Source organism: Microcaecilia unicolor, chromosome 12 (genome assembly GCF_901765095.1).
Source record: "Microcaecilia unicolor chromosome 12, aMicUni1.1, whole genome shotgun sequence".
Classification (NCBI taxonomy): domain Eukaryota; kingdom Metazoa; phylum Chordata; class Amphibia; order Gymnophiona; family Siphonopidae; genus Microcaecilia; species Microcaecilia unicolor.
This window is the reverse complement of record NC_044042.1, coordinates 69335268-69355240: the sequence shown is the minus strand read 5'-3', so window position 1 is coordinate 69355240 and position 19973 is coordinate 69335268. Positions and strand designations below refer to the sequence as shown.

Here is a 19973-nt window from a genome sequence, read left to right as displayed (position 1 = left end):
TGGGTCTTTAGCATTTTTCTAAATGGTAAATGGTCGTTGATTGTTCGGATGGATCTTGGCAGAGAGTTCCAAAGTTGGCTGCCCAAAAAGGAGAAGCTGGATGCATAGGAGGTCTTGTATTTAATACCTTTGCAGTTTGGAAGGTGTAAATTAAGGTAAGTACGTTATTCATGTAGTTAGGAGATTCTCCGTATATAATCTTATGAATCAAAGTGTGGACTTTAAAGTTTATTCTTTCTTTGATGGGGAGCCAATGAAGCTTCTCTCTAAGAGGTGTTGCGCTATCAAATTTTGATTTGCCAAAGATAAGTCTGGCTGCTATGTTTTAGCTACAGGTGTCACCTATATGTGGGTACAGTAGGTTTTTGGTGGGTTTTGGTGGGTTGACAGTTTCCATCACAAGTGAATTATGGGCCTTGGGTCCCCTTCTCCATAGTGCACTGCACCAACCACTAGGCTACTGTGCTAATATGACTGGTTATAACATCTGAAGCTGTTATAAAGGTCGGTATGTACTGCTTTTTGTAAGGAGGAGGCCTTTCCAGGGAGCCATACTTGGTTTTCACATCTCTGAACACCAGTTCCAGTTAGTGCAATACCTCTGTGCACTCTTGGAAAAATTACACAGAAGATTAAACACCTTCTCCAAAACCCAAACTTTCTTGTGTCCTCAGATGTTGATTGTGCTCATCCACTAGCTCTGCACTGTGTTCGTTTCTTATGACACAGTCTATAAAGCAGCTTTAATGGCCTTCAACAGGCCATTAAATAATCAGGCATGGATGCTGTTCAAAAATGCCATCCTGGAAGCACAGGCCAAATATATTTCATGTATTAAAATAGGAGGAAGGAAGACCAAACGACAGCCGGCATGGTTAAAAAGTGAGGTGAAGGAAGCTATTAGATCTAAAAAAAATCCTTTAGAAAATGAAAGAAGGAACCGACTTTCACCGTGGAAGATTTGGGAGAGATAACGGTGCCAGAAATGGTATTCAAAGCTGATGAATCAGAGAAACTGAGTGAAATCTCTATAAACCTGGAGGATGTAATGGCACAATTTCACAAATTGAAGAGTAGCAAATTTCCTGGACTGGATGGTATTCATCTCAGAGTACTGATAGAATTAAAAAATGAACTTGCAGAACTATTTTAGTAATATGTAACTTATCTTTAAAATCAAGCATGGTACCGGACGATTGGAGGGAAGCCAATGTAACACCGATTTTTAAAAAAGGTTCCAGAGGAGATCTGGGAAATTATAGACCGGTGAGCCTGTTGTCGGTGCCAGGCAAAATGGTAGAGACTATTATAAAGAACAAAATTTCAGAGCACATTGAAAAGCATGGATTAATGAGACAAAGCCAACATGGACAGTGAAAGGAAATCTTGCCTCACCAATCTATTACATTTCTTTGAAGGTGTGAGCAAACATGTGGCTAAAGGTGAGCTGATCGATATTGTGTATCTGGATTTTCAAAAAGCATTTGACAGAGTACCTCATGAAAGACTCCAGAGGAAGTTGGAGAGTCATTGGAGGAGGTAGTGTCCTATTGCAGATTAAAAACTGGTTAAAAGAAAACAGAGAGTAGGGTTAAATGGTCAGTATTCTCAGTGGAGAAGGGTAGATAGTGGAGTTTCCTAGGGATCTGTGCTGGGACCGCTGCTTTTTAACTTATTTATAAATGATCTAGATATGGGAGTAACTTGTGAGGTAATTTAATTTGCTGAAGAAACAAAGTTATTCAAAGTTGTTAAATCGCAAGAGGATTGTGAAAAATTACAAGAGGACTTTATGAGACTGGGCATCTAAATGGCAGATGACGTTTAATGTGAGCAAGTGCAAAGTGATGCATGTAAATTATAACTACGTAATGCAAGGTTCCACATTAGAAGCCACCGACCAAGAAAGGGATCTAGACATCGTTGATGGTAAGTTGAAGTCCTCTGCTCAGTTTGCAGCAGCAGCTAAGAAAGCAAATAGAATGTTGGATATTATTAGGAAAGGAATGGAAAACAAGGAGAGACAAGATGGCAGCCTGAAGGGAGTTGAGAGAAGTCGCTCTTACACTGACCTCTGCCTTCCTCGAGAATTGAAGATTTTCCCCCTTCTCCATATGCCTAAGAGGAGGGGCAGACAGTGCGCTAGCTCCGCGGCGCCAGTCTCGCCCATGGTAGGGGCGTTAGACCGCTTATTTGCTCCAGGAATAACACCGGGATTGGCTTCGCTGCTGGAAAGCGCGGGGAGAAGTCTGCCGCTCTCCCAGCCAGAAGCAGAACTCTTGTTCAGTCCCGAGGTACGGATTCCTCCTTCTATGCCGGCAGACACATGGAGAAGGGGGACCAGGAAACCCTTAGCTCCCAAGAGGTGACGGGGCCTCCTGTTGCAGGCGCCAACTCGAGTAATGCAACGCCAGACACCTCTGCACAAACAGCTGTAGGCTACAATGGAGAGAGTGCTCTTGGAAAAAACAGCGCGACGAGGGAGAAACAGCCCTCAAAGGATCCAGTAGCTGAGTCTGGCTTATTAAGTAAGTCTTTTTTGCCCAAAAAAACAGTTACAATTACTTTAGACGCTATCTGGGAGGCTCTAATGGGCTTAGAAACTGCCTTCTCACAAAAGCTTATTCCCTTAATTCAACAATCTCAAACCCTATCGGAAAAAATTCCTAAAATAGAAGAAAAGATTGCCACAATGGATAAAGAGATTGGGAACTAAAAATATGCAAAACTGCCAACAAATCCAGGTAAATCTGATAAAAGAGAATATGTATCTTCAGAATAAGATTGAAACCCTGGAAAACCAACAGCGCGCTAAAACATTGAGATTAATACATTTTCCGAAACAGGTTTCAATTGCTCCTCTTATAACTTTTTTAAAAAATACTTAACTGAAATTCTGAAGATCCCAGAACAGGCATACCCCCCGATTTCAAAAATTTATTATCTGTTACCCTATGTAAAGAAAGACTCTGAACAAGAAGTAGGGATGGAAGTGCTCTTTGAGACTTTGGACTTGAATATAACTCAAACACTTGAAGATGATAATATAGGTTTAACAGCAGCAACATTAATAGTGACATTTAAACTACAGCCTGATAGAGATTGGATATTGAAGTAATTTTTCCTTCATAGAGAACAACATTTTTTTGAATTGTAAAGTTAGAATGTTCCCAGACGTTTCTAAAGTAACTCAAAAGAAACGTCGAGAGTTTCTTAAATTACGTCCAAGCATTTTACAACTGGGTGCTCTTTTCTGGTTAAATTTTCCTTGTAAATGTGTATTAAAGCTAAACTCAATTAGTAGTACTAGTCCTGGAATCTCTTTTCAAGCCTTCTAATCCTTGTTGGTAGAGTTTTCTCTTTATTATTTCCACTGTAATTGTGAATTGCCTCCTTTATTGTGGACTATAGATGAGTAAACTGATAATGTGATATTGCGTATTTGTGATAGAATTTGCTTTGATAATTGTCATCTTTTCTGTTTCAAGAAATGTTCTTGAATTAATATCTAAATGCCTTAAAATAACATTAAAAAAAAAAGGAAAACAAAAATGAGGACGTTATAATGCCTTTGTAGCGCTCCATGGTGTGACCGCACCTTGAATATTGTGTTCAATTCTGGTCACCACATCTCAAAAAAGATATAGTGGAATTAGAAAAGGTACAGAGAAGGGCGACGAAAATGATAAAGGGGATGGGACGACTTCTGTACGAGGAAAGGCTAAAGCAGCTAGAGCTCTTCAGATTGGAGAAAAGACGGCTGAGGGGAGATATGATAGAGGCCTATAAAATAATGAGTGGAGTGGAACGGGTAGACATTAATCAGTTGTTACTCTTTCCAAAAATACTAGGACTAGGGAGCACGAAATGAAGCTACAAAGTAGTAAATTTAAAACGAATCTGAGAATATATTTCTTCACTCAGTGTGTAATTAAACTCTGGAATTCATTGCCAGAGAATGTAGTAAAAGGCAGTTAGCTTAGCGGGGTTTAAAAAAGGTTTGGCTGGCTTCTTAAAGGAAAGTCTATAGACCGTTATTAAAATAGACTTGGGGAAAATCCACTGCTTATTTCTAGAATGTATTGTATTTCTAGAATGTATTGTATAAAATGTATTGTACCATTTTGGGATCTTGCCAGGTACTTGTGACCTGGATTGGCCACTGTTGGAAACAGGATGCAGGGCTTGATGAACCTTCGGTCTGTCCCAGTATGGCAATACTTATGTACTTATGTAGAGCTCAGTGCATTGGGACTACTTGAAGATGTACATATCTGCCTTGCTGACAGTTACTGCACAGGTACCTTTTTTGCAAAAAAAAAGTCCAAAATTGTATACCTTATCTAAGATCACTGTACTGCTGTTCAGCTCTGTCCTCTGATGTTATCGACACTCCTTCTACATTCAGGAGCTCTCATCTACATAATTATAGAAGGCCCTACTACAGTCAGATGTTTTGAACCATACATCTGTAGTTGTGGACATCTTCTCACAGGGCAATCACATCAAGTTTCAAGTTTATTACAGTTTTATATACTGCCTCTAGAATGACTTCCGAAACGATTTACAAATTAACAAATCATATGTATAAGGATAAAGAGGAAAGGGGAAAAGAGAGAACCACTGTTGTAGTTGGAGACTCATCATTAGGCGTGTAGATAGCTGGGTGGCTGGTGGACGTGAGGATCGCCTGGTGACTTGCCTGCCTGGTGCGAAGGTGGCGGACCTCACGAGGCACCTAGACAAGATTTTAGATAGTGCTGGAGAGGAGCCAGCCGTCTTGGTACATGTGGGTACCAACGACGTAGGAAGATGTGGGAGAGAGGTTCTGGAAGCCAAATTTAGGTTCTGGAAACTCAAATCCAGATCCTCTAGGGTAGTATTTTCTGAAATACTACCTTTTCCACACGCAGGGCCCAAGCAACAGGCAAAGATCTGGAGTCTCAATGCGTGGATGAGACGATGGTGCGGGGATGACGGTTTTGGATTTGTCAGGAACTGGGCAGCATTCTGGGGAAGGGACAGCCTATTCCGATCTGATGGGCTTCACCTTAACCAGGGTGGGAACAGGCTGCTAGTGTCAACATTTAAAAAGGAACTAGAACAGCTTTTAAACTAGAAATGGGGGGAAGGCCGACAGTCGCTCAGAAGTGCATGGTTCAGGATAAGGTATCTTTTGAGGATATCACCCAAACAGGGAATAAAAAGTTCCTTGTAAGTAAGGATGTCAAAGAGACCGTAGTGGATTAGATGGCCTTAAGTAAAATTAATAATCACCAGACAGAAGATAACATATTAATAATGCCATGTACTAAACATGATATAAAACTGAGCAGCAAGCATGCATTGAAATGTCTATACGCAAATGCAAGGAGCCTGAGACATAAAATGGGAGAGCTGGAATACATTGCACACAATGAAAAATTGGATAGTACAGGCATCTCTGAGACCTGGTGGAAAGAAGATAACCAGTGGGATACAGTCATAGCGGGCTACAAATTATATCGTAGTGATAGGGTAGATAGGGTTGGAGGAGGGGTAGCACTGTATATTAATGAGAACCTTGACTCAGATAGGCTGCAGATATTGCAGGATACAAAACCCCTATTGGAATCTTTGTGGATTGAAATTCCACGTGAAATGGGGAAAAAATGGTGATAGGAGTGTACTACCGTCCGCCTGGCCAGGACGAGCAGACGGACGCAGCAATGTCAAAGGAAATTAGGGAAGCAAATAAAATTGGCAATGTAATAATAATGGGTGATTTCAATTATCCGGATATAGACTGGGTCAATGTAACATCGGTACACGCCAGGGAGATAAAATTTCGTGATGAACTCAAGGACAGCTTCATGGAACAGCTGGTTCAGGAGCCGACAAGAGAAGGAAAAATACTAGACTTAGTCCTTAGTGGAGCTCATGATCTGGTGTGGGGGGTAACGGTGCGAGGGCCACTTGATAACAGTGATCATAATATAATCAGTTTTGATATTGGCATTGAAGTAAGTGAACTTAGGAAATCAAATACACTAGCGTTTAACTTTAGAAAAGGAGATTACGATAAAATGAGAAAAACGGTAAAAAAAAGACTGCAAGGAGCAGCTCACAGGGTAAAAAAACTTGCATCAGGTGTGGATGCTGTTCAAAAACACCATCCTAGAGGTACAGGACAAATATATTCCGCTTATTAGAAAAAGAGGAAAAAAGACCAAACGTCAGCCAGCGTGGCTAAACAGTAAGGTAAAGGAAGCCATTAGGGCCAAAAAACAATCCTTCAGAAAATGGAGAAGAGAACCAACTGATGATAATAAGATAAAACATAAGGAATGCCATGCCAAATGCAAAGCGGAGATAAGGAGGGCAAAAAAGGACTTTGAAAAAAAGTTAGAGTTAGAAGCGAAAGTACATAGTAAAAGGTTTTTTAGATACATTAAAAGCAGGAAGCCGGCTAAAGAATCGGTTGGGCTGTTGGACGAAAGTGGTGTTAAAGGGGTGATCAGGGAAGACAAAGCCATAGCGGAGAAATTAAATGACTTCTTTGCCTCGGTCTTCACCGAGGAGATTTTGGGAGGGACACCAGTGCTGGAAAGGGTATTTGAAGCAGGCGAGTCAGAGAAACTAAGCAAATTCTCTGTAAACTTGGAGGATGTAATGGGTCAGTTCTGCAAACTGAAGAGTAGTAAATCACCAGGACCAGATGGTATTCATCCCAGAGTATTAATAGAACTGACAAATGAACTTGTAGAGCTACTGTTAGTAATATGCAATCTATCCCTTAAATCAGGTGTGGTACTGGAAGACTGGAGGGTAGCCAATGTTACGCTGATTTTTTAAAAATGGTTCCAGAGGAGATCCAGGAAATTATAGACCGGTGAGTCTGACGTCGGTACCGGGCAAAATGGTAGAGGCTATTATTAAGAATAAAATTACAGAGCACATACAAAAACATGGGCTGATGAGACAAGGTCAGCACGGATTTAGTGAAGGGAAGTTAGTGGGGTCCCTCAGGGGTCTGTGCTGGGACTGCTGCTTTTTAACATATTTATACATGACCTAGAGATGGGAGTAACTAGTGAGGTAATTAAATTCGCAGATGACACAAAGTTATTCAGGGTCGTCAAATTGCAGGAGGAGTGTGAAAGATTATAGGAGGACCTCGCGAGACTGGGGGATTAGGCATCCAAGTGGCAGATGAAGTTCAATGTTGACAAGTGCAAAGTGATGCATGTGGGTAAGAGGAACCCGAATTACAGCTACGTCATGCAAGGTTCCGAGTTAGGAGTCACAGACCTAGAAAAGGATCTGGGAGTCATCGTTGATAAGGCGTTGAAAACGTCTACTCAGTGTGCTGCGACGGCTAAGAAAGCGCACAGAATGTTGAGTATTATTAGGAAAGGGATGGAAAACAAACACGAGGATGTTATAATGCCATTGTATCGCTCCATGGTGCGACCGCACCTCGAATATTGTGTCCAAGTCTGGTCGCCGCATCTCAAAAAAAGATATAAAGGAATTGGAGAAGGTGCAGAGAAGGGCGAAGAAAATGATAAAAGGGATGGAACGACTCCCCTATGAGGAAAGGCTGAGACGGTTAGGGCTCTTCAGCTTGGAGAAAAGGCGGCTGAGGGGTGATATGATAGAAGTCTACAAGATAATGAGCGGTGTAGAGCAGATAGATGTGAAGCGTTTGTTTACACTTTCAAACAATAATAGAACCAGGGGACACAAGATGAAGCTAGAATATGGTAGATTTAAACACAAATAGGAGAAAGTTTTTCTTTACTCAGTGTGTAGTTGGACTCTGGAACTCGTTGCCAGAGAATGTAGTGACAGCAGCTGGCCTTACGGAGTTTAAGGGGGGTTTGGACAGATTCCGGAAGGAAAAGTCAATTGAATATTAAATGATTTGGGGTTTTTTTATGGGGGGGGGGTGGGGTTTGCCAGGTTTTTGAAGCCTGGATTGGCTGTTGTCAGAGACAGGATGCTGGGCTTGATGGACTCTTGGTCTTTTCCCAGTAATGGCGGTGCTTATGTGCTTAAAGGAAACTAAAGAACTGCACCAAAAGCTCTACTCCCGCAGGGTTCAACCACAGGACGTAACAAGCTGCTAGAACTCGGCCAGAGGCATCCTTAAATTTAAAATGAAAGTCTTTAACCCAGTCTTAAGTTTAGCAAAAGAAGGTTCCAAACAAAGTGGAGGAGGAAGGGTGTTCTATAGGGAAGGGCCATTCACACTATAAAAATCTGATTCCTGATGGATGCAAAGCAAAGAAAGCAACTAATTGGCTAAGCTAAGATGATTGTAGAGTCTGCTTTGGGGACTATGGAACCAGGAAGCAGGATAAATAAAGAGGATTTCCAGAACGGTAAATTTTGTGTATAATAGAATCTTAAAAGTAATCCTGTGGCAGATAGGTAATCAACCAGTGCGCAGAAGAGGGGTAACATGGTCATCTTTGTTGGAACCGGTTACTGATCATACTGTCATATTCTGCACTAGTTGTAGTCCATGGATGTCTTTAGCCCGTGCACCAGAAAGAAGATAGTTGCAATATTCCAGGCTCGAGATGACAAAAGAGTGGGCTATGATATGCGAAGCGGATGGAGCAAAGAGTCTCCTGACTGAATATATTATCTTTAGCTTATAGTAGCCACACTAAACCATTTGAGAAATAAGAGGGAGAAAAGTCATAGTTTGGTCTATTATCACACCAAGTACTCGTACGGAAGGGTAAAAGTTACTGGTGAATTCAGCAGAACAATTGGTGTGGAGAGGGATGGGGGAATCTCTGTGTCTGATTAAGAGTCCATGTAATTTCCCAGCATTAAGTTTGAGACTGTTGATACAGAGCCAGTCAGCAATTTTGGTCAATTTGGTATTTAGATGATAGATACTCTGGGGATCATTGCTGTTCAGTCCTAGCAAGATCTGAATATCGTCTCCATAAACATTAGAGAGTGGAGGACCAAAAAGTACAAGCAACAGAAATTGGTCGCCTGAAAAGCGAACCCCAGTTTTGGACTGTATACACACCCTTGTTAAGAGCCAGCCCCGCCTTTTCCACACAGCAAGGACAAGATTACTACCAGTTGGGTTTACAGAATCATTCAGTTAGAATACCAAACAGTTTCTTGCAGCTTACTCCCTCAACAACCCAAAGCCTTCTCATGCACACTGGAACATGAAACCATCCTACAGCAAGAGATTCAGTCCCTTCTTCTGGCGAGTGCAACAGGGATAGGGGATGGTACTTGATATACCACTTTTCTGTGGTTACAATCAAAGCAGTTTACATATTATATACAGGTACTTATTTTGTACCTGGGGCAGTGGAAGGTTAAGTGACTTGTCCAGAGTCACAAGGAGCTACAGGGGGAATCAAACCCAGTTCACCAGGATCAAGGCCTGCTGCACTAACCTCTAGGCTACTCCTCCACTCCAGAGAAGAGATCCCCAGCTTTGAGACCAGACACAACTTCTTACCATGGTACTTCCTCATCCTCAAAAGGAGTGGAGGCCTTTAGCTTATCTTCATTCCCAAGAAGGAGAAATTCAAAATTCATTCTCTGGGCACCATCTTATCTCTCCTTCAGAGATACAGTTGGCTAACTGCTCTAGGCTTAAAGGACACTTACACTCATATTTCAGTCCATCCATCTTGCTACAAATTCGGCTAACTGCTCTAGGCTTAAAGGACACTTACACTCATATTTCAATCCATCCATCTTGCTACAAATTCCTACATTTTTCTGAGCTGGGAGAAATACACGTTCCTACCATTTGGTCTGTCTGGGGGCTGCAGACCCACTCACTAAACAAGCTAGACATCTGCCTGGGGGGGGGGGGGGGGATACAGCAATGGCGTCCCTTTAAAGCTGCTCTCGGCCACAGGCCTTTCTGTATCCATGTATGCAGATACTAAAAAATCTGTCACTACAGTCTAGGCTAACGGCTCAGTTCCAGCAGAGGCAGCAGCAGTAAGTGGTGGCGGGGGGGAGAAGAAGAGGGGATAGAGAAGAAACGAGATGTATGCTGGACACTTAGTGGGGGAGGGAAAAAGAAAAACATTTCACACCTGGGGGGGGGGGGGGGGGGGGAGAGATGCTGGATACCAAAGGGAGGGAATGTGCTCTGTCAGTGCCTTTTCACTCACCGACATCTGCAAAGCGGTCATGTGGTCCTCCATCCATGCTTATGCTACCCAGTGGGCACAGATTTTGGTAGAGCTATTTTTCAGAATGTCGAACCAAGCCCTGTTCTTTGTGTGTGTGTGTATGTCCCTAATGTTTGATTTTAGCCCTGTTCTTCAAAATATCAAGTCCTGACTAGGTCATACAGATGTTCACCTACCGATTGTGATTGTTGCAAGTGTGAGACTGTCTTTTGGTAATGTCTTACCTCTTCTTGCTAAAAAGTCATCATTCACATTTTTATTACCTCTTCTTAAATACTTCAGCCTGCCACAGCCGACAATCCAGGTGCGAGGAGTGCCTTGAGTTCTCTATCTGCCCTTGTGCCATTAGCTTGGGAGTCACCTAGTGTGGCTGCCTTACCCACAGAAAAAGGCACAGGCTTTCTATACTGCCTTTCACACCTCAGAGTGATTTAGTCATTTTAACAATAAACATTAAGTAGAAACACGTGTGCAACACAGTAAGACTAGACATATATAGTACAAAGGCCATATGAAATCACATTAGGAAGTCCAGTAAAAAGAGGAAGGGAAGCCAGTGCTTACTTGCCCAAGTAGCCCTCATGGGCTTTAGCAAAAAAAGATTTTTAAGCCAGATTTGAATTTATTATAAGAAGATTCTTTATGGAGCTATGGCAGTAGAACATTCTATAAAGCATATTTCAATTATCCAAACAAGTAAGGATGTCCACAGTGAATGATGGTGATGTAATCTGCCTTGAACTGTGGAGGTAGTGGTGGAATAGAAGACATGATGTAACATTAGAATATCTGTGAACCTGACATTGTGGGTTCAAGTCACACTATTTATTAGCATGATATACACTGCTGATCTTTACTGTCCTGGGATCGGTTGCATGGAATGTTGCTACTATCTGGGTTTCTGCCAGTTACTTGTGACCTGGATTGGCCACTGTTGTTAACAAGAAACTGGGCTAGATGGACCATTGGTCTGACCCAGTATGACTATTATGTTCTTATGAATATGCGTGAGATAGATTTGCATACAGTGGAGGGTGTACATGCAAATTTATCTCGTGCATATTCATTGTGGGTATCCTGAAAATCTAATCTAATTGGCTGGATATGTCCTGTGTTGAGAACCCTGATTTAGGGTGATCCTGAGTTTTTTAATCTTCCAAGATAAGAGTAGGGATTACTGTACTACATTCAGATTTTTGCCCTGCAGTCTATACAAGGAGAACTGTCAGTGGAGCGGGAGAGTGTTATAAGGCAGATTCAAAATGAGCATCTTTAAAGGACAGAGAGCAAAGGTATTGCAGAAGAAGGATAAGCGCAGGCAAGTCACTTAGCCCTTTTACGAAAGCTTAGCGTGCACTAACTGAATTAGCGCACAATAAATCCTAAGAAGCAGCTTAGTTTTTAGCAAGCGCTAATCTTTAGTAAAAGGGTCCCGTAATATCCAACAGCACTTAATTGCTGAATTTTCTATATATGAGGAGAGAAACATTCCAGTCTAGCCTTTCTCTGTAAACTGCATCAGTATAATCCTGTGTAGGCAATAGATGTGTGCGGAGAATTTGATAAAATGCTTGTTTTGCATCCATAGCACAGACACTGTGATTAAATAAAGATTCCTCAGCAACCCTCCAGACCGGTCAAGAGGCTTGGGTTATGCACTCCTACCAGCAGAGGGAGTCTGAGAACACTAACTTTAAACTGTGTACATCTAACCTGTGCCTAGCCATCTGTAGTCAGTATTTTCTCAGCAGAGGGCAGACGTGCAGCCTGTGCAGCTTGTCCGATCTGGGGGGATTTAGATCCTTGTTGAGAGTTTGGTTTTTGTTTTTTCTAGGGAACAGTAGTCTATCCCTGTGCCTGGAATTCTGTAGTGTGCGAGGGGTTGGTGGGTCCGGTGGGGCTCACCATTGTCCCCTTTGGGGTGTTACACCCGGGTGGCCGGGTTCCTCCCCCTGACTGGCTCTCCCTTTTGTGAGCAGCTTTGTGCCTCGGCTGCAGTGTTAATCCTGCAGCCTTGAGTGCCGAATAGTTTGCAGTAGCAAGGCTCAAATAAAGTTAATTGAAGAAAAAAAAAAAAAAAGTAAAGAGTACAGCTCGTGAAGAGAGCTGCAGGAGCTGCACTCCAGTGGTTTCGGAGCTGTTCAGCTGGTCTGGGAGAGTGTCTTTACATTATTTTCGCAGGTTTGTTGTTTTAATCAGCTGTTCTTGCGGCGGTCCCGATTTGAGCATGTTGGGGAAGTTACTTCGTTGCCGGCTGTGTGCGCATCGGGGTGTAGACGCGGTCGGCGGGCCCTGCCGTTTTTGTGGGGAGCCCAAGCCCCAATCTCTCGCGCCGCCGGTGTTGGCGGTGGAGGTCCCCTCGGCGGGCTCGCAGGAGATTGGTGCGTCTCGGGCTGGTGTTTCTTCGGCGGTCCCGATTTTGACGGGAACCGCCACCATTTTGGATTCGGGCCTGGTAGGCGCTGAGCCGGTCATGGGGCCTCAAGGACTCCCGATTTCGAGTCAACCTGGGGGGGAGACCTCTGGCAGCGTGGGGTTTCCTCCAGAGTTCATTTGGAGTTTGTTCCAGTCTTGGAAGGTGGGGCCGTCGTGTGCGGAGCCCCCTAGTCTAGGGACGGTTGGGGCTATTGCTAAAAGACCACGTGTGGAGTGGTTGGAAGATGTAGAGATTTTTTTCTCCTCCGAATTTTGAGGGCGATTTTAGCCCTGTGGAGGAGGAGGAGGGGTCTGTTGCAGGCCAGGATATGGATACGGCTTTGCCAGGTGAGGACCCTTCGGTAGTTAGGATTTTCCACAGAGATGAGCTATCTGAGCTCATTGAGCAGGTGTCGGCCACTTTAAAGTTTGATCCTGCAGCAGTTCCCTTAGGGGATGGGAAGCAGGTGGATCCTTTGGTTAAGGGGATCAGACGGGTCTCTCGCTCTTTTCCTATGAACGCAGACCTGAGAGATATGATCACACAGGAGTGGCACTCACCGGAGGCTCAGTGTAAAGTGGCTCGGGCTATGGCTAAGCTCTATCCTCTTCCTCAGGAGGATAGAGATTCTCTCAAGCCTCCGACTGTGGATGCCGTGGTGACGGCAGTGACTAAGGCTACTGCTATTCCAGTGGATGGGGGGGCTGCGTTGCAGGACCCCCAGGATAGGAAATTGGAGACCTTCCTGAAGCGGAGTTTTGATCTTTCTGCTTTGGCGTTGCAAGCGTCTGTTTGTGGAGGTCTGGTGGCTCGGGCGTGTTTTCGCTGGGCTGAGAGGCTCCTGGATAGCCCGCAGGCTGATAGGGCTTCTTTGGTGCAAGATTTGGCTAAGTTGGAGATGGGGTCGTCTTTCTTGGCAGATGCGCTGTACGATTTATTGCGGGCATCTGCTAAGAACATGACCTTTGCGGTGGCGGCTCGGCGGGCCCTGTGGTTGCGGGGCTGGGTTGCTGATGCCACGTCCAAAGCAAAACTTTGTTCCCTACCCTTTAAAGGTTCTTTGCTTTTCGGGGAGGAATTGGACAAGTTGGTGAAGGGTCTTGGTGATGCTAAGGTCCCTCGGCTCCCAGAGCTTCGTCCTAAGGCTTCTAAGGGGGCTGCGGTGCGCGGCCGGTTTCAGGAGGCTCGGCGGTACCGACCTGGTAGATCTTCTGGGGGGACTAGGGGTCGGTTTTTCCAGAGAACCCAGACCTTCCGAGGGGGCCGTCGTGGGGGGCGAGGTTCCTGTTCAGGAGCGGCCGGCACATCCCGTGTGTCTCAATGATGGTTTGGGGACCCAGCCTCTGGTTCGTGTGGGGGCTCGCTTACGCTTGTTTTACCAGAGGTGGGTCCAGATCACGTCAGATCAGTGGGTACTGCAGGTCATGCGAAACGGGTACGCGCTAGAGTTCGACGTTCCTCTGTCCGATTTCTTCCTCGTGTCTCCCTGTCATTCAAGACGCAAGGCGAGAGCAGTGTGAGATACTCTGTCACGTCTGATCAATTTAGGAGCGGTAGTGCCTGTACCTCCAGGAGAAAGAGGAACGGGTTGTTATTCCATTTACTTTGTGGTCCCCAAGAAAGAGGAGGGTTCCTTTCGGCCCATTTTAGATCTCAAGAAGGTCAATGCGGCTCTAAAGGTTCCTTCCTTCCTTTCGGATGGAGACGTTACGCTCAGTCATTGTAGCGGTGCAGGAAGGAGAGTTTCTGACTTCCTTAGACCTAACAGAGGCTTACTTGCACATTCCCATTTTAGAGGTGCACCAGCGTTTTCTTCGCTTTATGGTGTTAGGGAGACATTTTCAGTTTTGTGCGCTTCCGTTCGGTCTGGCCACAGCTCCTTGCACTTTTTCCAAGGTGATGTTGGTTGTGGCGGCAGTGTTGCGCTTGCAGGGCATTTTGGTTCATCCTTATCTGGACGACTGGTTGATTCGAGCCAAATCAAGGTCGGAGAGCGAGGAGGTCACCGGCCGTGTGGTGACCTTTCTGCAATCGCTGGGTTGGGTTGTCAATCTGGCCAAAAGTCACCTGGTACCGTCGCAGTCCTTGGAATATCTGGGAGTTCTTTTCGACACGAAGACAGGCCGGGTGTTTTTGACTGCTCCTCGCATCTCCAAGCTGCAGGAACAGATCCGTCAGCTCCGAGCGCAGAGGGCACCTCCGGCTCGGGCATATCTTCAGGTGTTGGGTCTGATGGCAGCAGCAATAGAGGTGGTTCCTTGGGCCCAGGCCCATATGAGACAGTTACAGAGAGCTTTGTTGGCTCGTTGGTCCCCTCAGTCCCAGGGTCTGGAGGAGCAACTCCCTCTGTCGGGGGTTGCCCGTCACAGCCTTCTCTGGTGGCTACACTCTCCGAATCTGACAAAGGGCATGCTGCTGAACCCTCCACATTGGATGGTGCTGACCACGGATGCGAGTTTGTCAGGCTGGGGGGGCGCATTGTCTGGGTCAGGTAGCCCAAGGACGTTGGACGTCGGAGGAAGCGTGTTGGTCCATCAGTCGTCTGGAGACACGAGCGATTCGGTTGGCTCTTCGGTCCTTTCAGAGCCTTCTAGAAGGCAAGGCAGTCAGGGTTCTTTCCGACAATGCGACGGCCGTCGCTTATGTCAATCGGCAGGGAGGAACGAAGAGCCAAGTGTTAGCTGTAGAGGCGGCAGAGTTGATGTTGTGGGCCGAAGTTCATCTGCAGGGTCTCTCGGCGGGACTCGTAGCAGGGGTGGACAACATGAGCGCAGATTTTCTAAGCAGGCACACGTTAGATCCCGGAGAGTGGTCTCTCCATCCCTCAGTCTTCGATCGACTGGTGTCGGAGTGGGGTCGGCCGGTGGTGGATCTCATGGCGTCGGCCGACAATGCTCAGGTCCCTCGATTCTTCAGTCGTCGAAGGGATCCTCGGGCCGAGGGCATCGACGCATTGGTCCTTCCGTGGCCGACTCAGCAGTTGCTCTACATGTTTCTGCCGTGGCCACTGGTGGGCCGAGTGGTGCAGCGGATCGGGTGACATGCCGGTCTAGTGATTCTGATAGCACCCAATTGGCCTCGGCGTCCGTGGTACGGAGATCTGATTCGGTTGCTAGTGCAGGATCCGATTCCGTTGGGGCCCGGGGTCAGATTGGTGCAGGGGCCGATCGAGATGGCCGACCCCTCTCCATTCTCTTGAGAGGCACAGATTAAGGAAGAAAGGTTTTTCGGCCAGGGTGATTGACACTATGTTGCGGTCTCGTAAGAAGTCCACTTCTTTGGCTTATGTGCGGGTGTGGCGCATTTTCGAGAACTGGTGTCAGGAGCTGGGGTATGTTCCTCTGCATGTTTCGATAGTGGAAGTTTTGGAGTTTCTGCAGGAGGGTCTAGACAGGGGCCTCTCTCTCTCCTCTCTGAAGGTACAGGTTTCAGCTTTGTCTTGTTTCAGAGACAAGATTCGGGGAGTTTCCTTGGTGGCTTCGCCGGACGTGGGGCGGTTCTTGAAGGCAGTAAAGTTGCTGCGACCGCCTCGTCGTCCGATGGTTCCGCCTTGGGATTTGAATTTGGTTTTGGAGGCTCTGGTTGGACCTCCGTTTGAACCGTTCGCGTCCATCACATGTAAAGATCTTACTTTGAAGACGTTTTTTCTGGTAGCCATTGCTTCGGCGCGTAGAATTTCAGAGCTGCAGGCTTTGTCTTGTAGGGAGCCTTTTCTGTCCTTTGCTAAAGACAAAGTGACTTTACGGACAGTGCCTTCCTTTGTGCCTAAGGTGGTCTCATCCTTTCATGTGAATCAGGTGATTTCATTGCCAGTGTTGGGGGATCGTTCTGGTGATCACTCTGAACGTCGTTTGGCTAAGTTGGATGTTCGCCGCATTTTGCGGGCGTATTTGAGCAGAACGCAGGAATTTCGGACGTCGGATAGGTTGTTTGTTTTGTTTGGAGGTCCCAAGAAAGGTGAAGGGCTTCTAAGGCATCTCTGGCTAGATGGTTGAAGGAGACTATTGCTTCAATGTATTTGTTGAAGCGTCAGTCAGTGCCCTCGTTACTTAAGGCACACTCTACTAGGGGGGTAGCCGCTTCCTGGGCGGAAAGTAGTTTTATCCCTCCGCAGGACATTTGTAAGGCAGCGGCGTGGTCGTCCATTCATTCCTTTGTGAAGCATTATAGAATTGATGTTCAGGCAAAAGAGGATGCTCGGTTTGGAGCGGCGGTGTTGTCTTCTGCTTTCCGTGGGTCCCACCCTTAATTTTCTACTGCTTTGGTACTTCCCAAGCGTCTTGACCGGTCTGGAGGGTTGCTGAGGAAGGTGAAATTAGGCCTTACCTGCTAATTTTTTTTCCTTTAGACCCTCCAGACCGGTCAAGAGCCCGCCCTGTTTATTATCAGAAGTAATTTTGAGCCGTGTTCTGCTATGACCATTCTTTGAATGTGTAGTATGGTTGGAGAGATTTTCTTTGACTTTAATGTTCTTCAGAGCGGGACGCCTTGGCGTTTCGTCTGTCCACGCACACTGTTGGTGTTTAGCTATGGGTTTTCCAGGTACAGGGGTTTCTAGTTTCAGAGTTACTGTTCCAGGAGTTTGTTTTTTCTCTGCTTTGCTAAGCGTATACTGACTATAGATGGCTAGGCACAGGTTAGATGTACACAGTTTAAAGTTAGTGTTCTCAGTCTCCCTCTGCTGGTAGGAGTGCATAACCCAAGCCTCTTGACCGGTCTGGAGGGTCTAGAGGAAAGAAAATTAGCAGGTAAGGCCTAATTTCACCATTTTGTTTACTAGTCTCTGCCAGGACAGCAGCATTGCTATTTCCTGAATAAGGATGCTCCTCTGCCAAATGGAAGGTGCCTGCAAGGAACCCTTCTGAGTAAAATTCCCTTCCAGCACCCAGGCCGTGTCCCATTCATCCTCAGCCTCATAAGGTACCAAGTGACATATAATACCCTCATCGGCAGCTGTGTGAAACGGACCGTCCTGAAGGAAGGTATTTATTTAGTTATGTATTTTAGCTCAAGCCTTTTTCCAAGCGTATTACATTCAGGTACATATTTCCCTGTCCCTAGTAGGCACTGTCTGAACCATTCCCCATGTCTGTCGTGTACCAGCAGAAACAGACTGCACCAGAAATCCCTCCCACCTCCCTTCCCTTCTAGCCAGTTCTGCCAATCTGATGTCTCATTACAGACACCAACTTCACTTATGAGAAAATGATGTGGGTTTCTGAGGAGTTGGTTACAGCATAGCTGGATAAAAAACTGTAATGTTGCAAGCTTGCGTACCCTTTTCACCTTACCCTCCCCCCTTAGCTCTACTGTTGAGGGATTAAAAAGTGTGAGATGTTTCTATCATACCCCCTCTTCTCCTCCTTTAATTCTATGTCTCTTTATTGGGTTAGTCTCACTAGTGACCTGGACAAGAGCAGTGTTACATTTTGTTTTTGTTTTTTTGGGGGGGTGGGTTTCCTGCTGCTAATACCTCCCCATATATACCATGTGCTCTTCCTGTTGCTGTATTACATGGGCTTAAACATTTAGGTCATTGGAGATGATTCGATTCTTTCTTTGACAATTTCTAGTTAATGCATGACTAATGGGGGGGGTTCTTTGTTTTGTGTGTTGGGTGTATGTCCCTAATGTTTGATTGTACGCTCTAGCATTGAGATTAATTTTTCAAACCCTGGCCATTTGGCCAGTTCTCTTGCATCTCCTTTTGTGGTGTTCCTTAAAAACAGGCAGATTTTTTTCCCTTGAATCCTTCACCAGTGTTACGGGTAGAGATGGAAAAGAACTGGTTCTAATACTGAGCCCTGTGATGCCAATCTCTTTGCCTTTACTAGAACGGACTCCAATTATCATCTCCTTTTGCATCCTCACACAGTTTATATTTTTCTGGCACTGCAGAATGTGTGGTTATCACAGGGTGCTGTATTTTTCAGATTCCCAGGGCATCCTCCAGTTTGAAGTCTGCCCACTCTCTGATTCATGTTTCAGCGTATCCTTCCAGCATCCTGTCAATGATTCTCTTGTGTGTGGTAAGCAATATTTCTTCTGTTGGAGAATTTAATGTAACACAGACCATCCAGAGCACATAATGAAGCAGCTACAATACATTATTTATTAGCTTTTAAAAATGCTCTGAGGAAAGATCCCCTGTACCTATCTGTCCACTATTCCATTGTTTACCCTGAGCTGAGGTTAGAGTAAAGGGTGCTGAGGTTAGAGTAAAGGGTGTGTTTGCCATGTGAGGAGTCTGAAATGGATGTCTTCTGGCGAGTTGTAACTGCTATCATATGCTGCAGGCTGCACAGCAGACTTCAAATCTGATCACTAATTTAGCATAGAACTGTTGCTGCATATGGCTTTATACTGTTATCTTACTAGGAAGAATGCCAGTGGCCAAGATGTTACCTTTTCTTTGGTTTTCTTATGTAGTTACCATTTTATTTATTGTTTGCATTTGTATCCCACATTTTCCCACCTCTTTGCGGGCTCAGTGTGGCTTACAATAAGATATGAATAATGAGAATACAGTTGTTACAACTTGGTTATGGGTTACATTATACAAGTTATGCGAGATAATCAAATTATCATTAGGAATATCACAATGGGACATCAACATTGAGACATTGGGAGGAGACAATGGGAAGCTTAAGGGCAGTCAGTGTTGAGACACAGAGGCACTTGGTGTACATATTTCTGTGAGTAAATGTATGAGTAATGTGGAATTATGGGGGATGAGAGATCATAAGTGGATGTGTGATGCATTGATGAACAGTGAGTGTGGACTCTGTGTTTTGGTTATTTCCGTAAATGGTCTCAAATAGATGGGTCTTCAGTAATCTGCGGAAGGATGCTTGTTCGTGGATCGCTCTTAAGTTGCGTGGCAGTGTATTCCAAAGCTGCGTGCTCGTGTGAGAAAAGGTTGATGCGTGTAGCGTCTTGTATTTCACCATGCCTTTTAGTTCTGTTTTCCAGAATTATTTATTTTATGAGCTTTTAGGTCGCCCACTTTCCAGGGTTCTAAGCAGTTCATAGTAAATCTACATAATAAATAACAGCTCAAGACACAGTCATAATTTATTTATTTATTTGTTACATTTGTATCCCACAATTTCCCACCTATTTGTAGGCTCAATGTGGCTTACATAGTGCCGAAGAACTGTTTGCAGACTCCGGAGTAAACAAATACAAGGTGATGATGTGGTAGGATAAGGTTCATGTGGTAGGACCACATAAAGGAATCGTACAACGGGAGAGTTGTGTGATGACCATTACGAACTTTAATGTTGTGTCGCAGAGATCATGCATTTACGTTGGGTCAGTAGGGTATGCCTTTTTAAACAGGTGGGTCTTAAGTGTTTTTCTGAAGTGTAAGAGGTCGTATG

The 19973-nt window shown here is 45.0% G+C and overlaps 1 protein-coding gene across 1 annotated transcript in view; it reads left to right on the top strand.

Annotated features, from left to right (window-relative positions):
* Positions 1-19973, top strand: part of MED1 (mediator complex subunit 1) — a 110608-nt gene that overhangs the window by 83137 nt on the left and 7498 nt on the right. Inside the window, exons 14-15 of the mRNA XM_030220700.1 lie at positions 17372-17573; positions 18525-18620. Coding sequence (XP_030076560.1) covers positions 17372-17573; positions 18525-18620 — 298 coding nt within the window. The remainder of the gene's footprint in view (positions 1-17371; positions 17574-18524; positions 18621-19973) is intronic.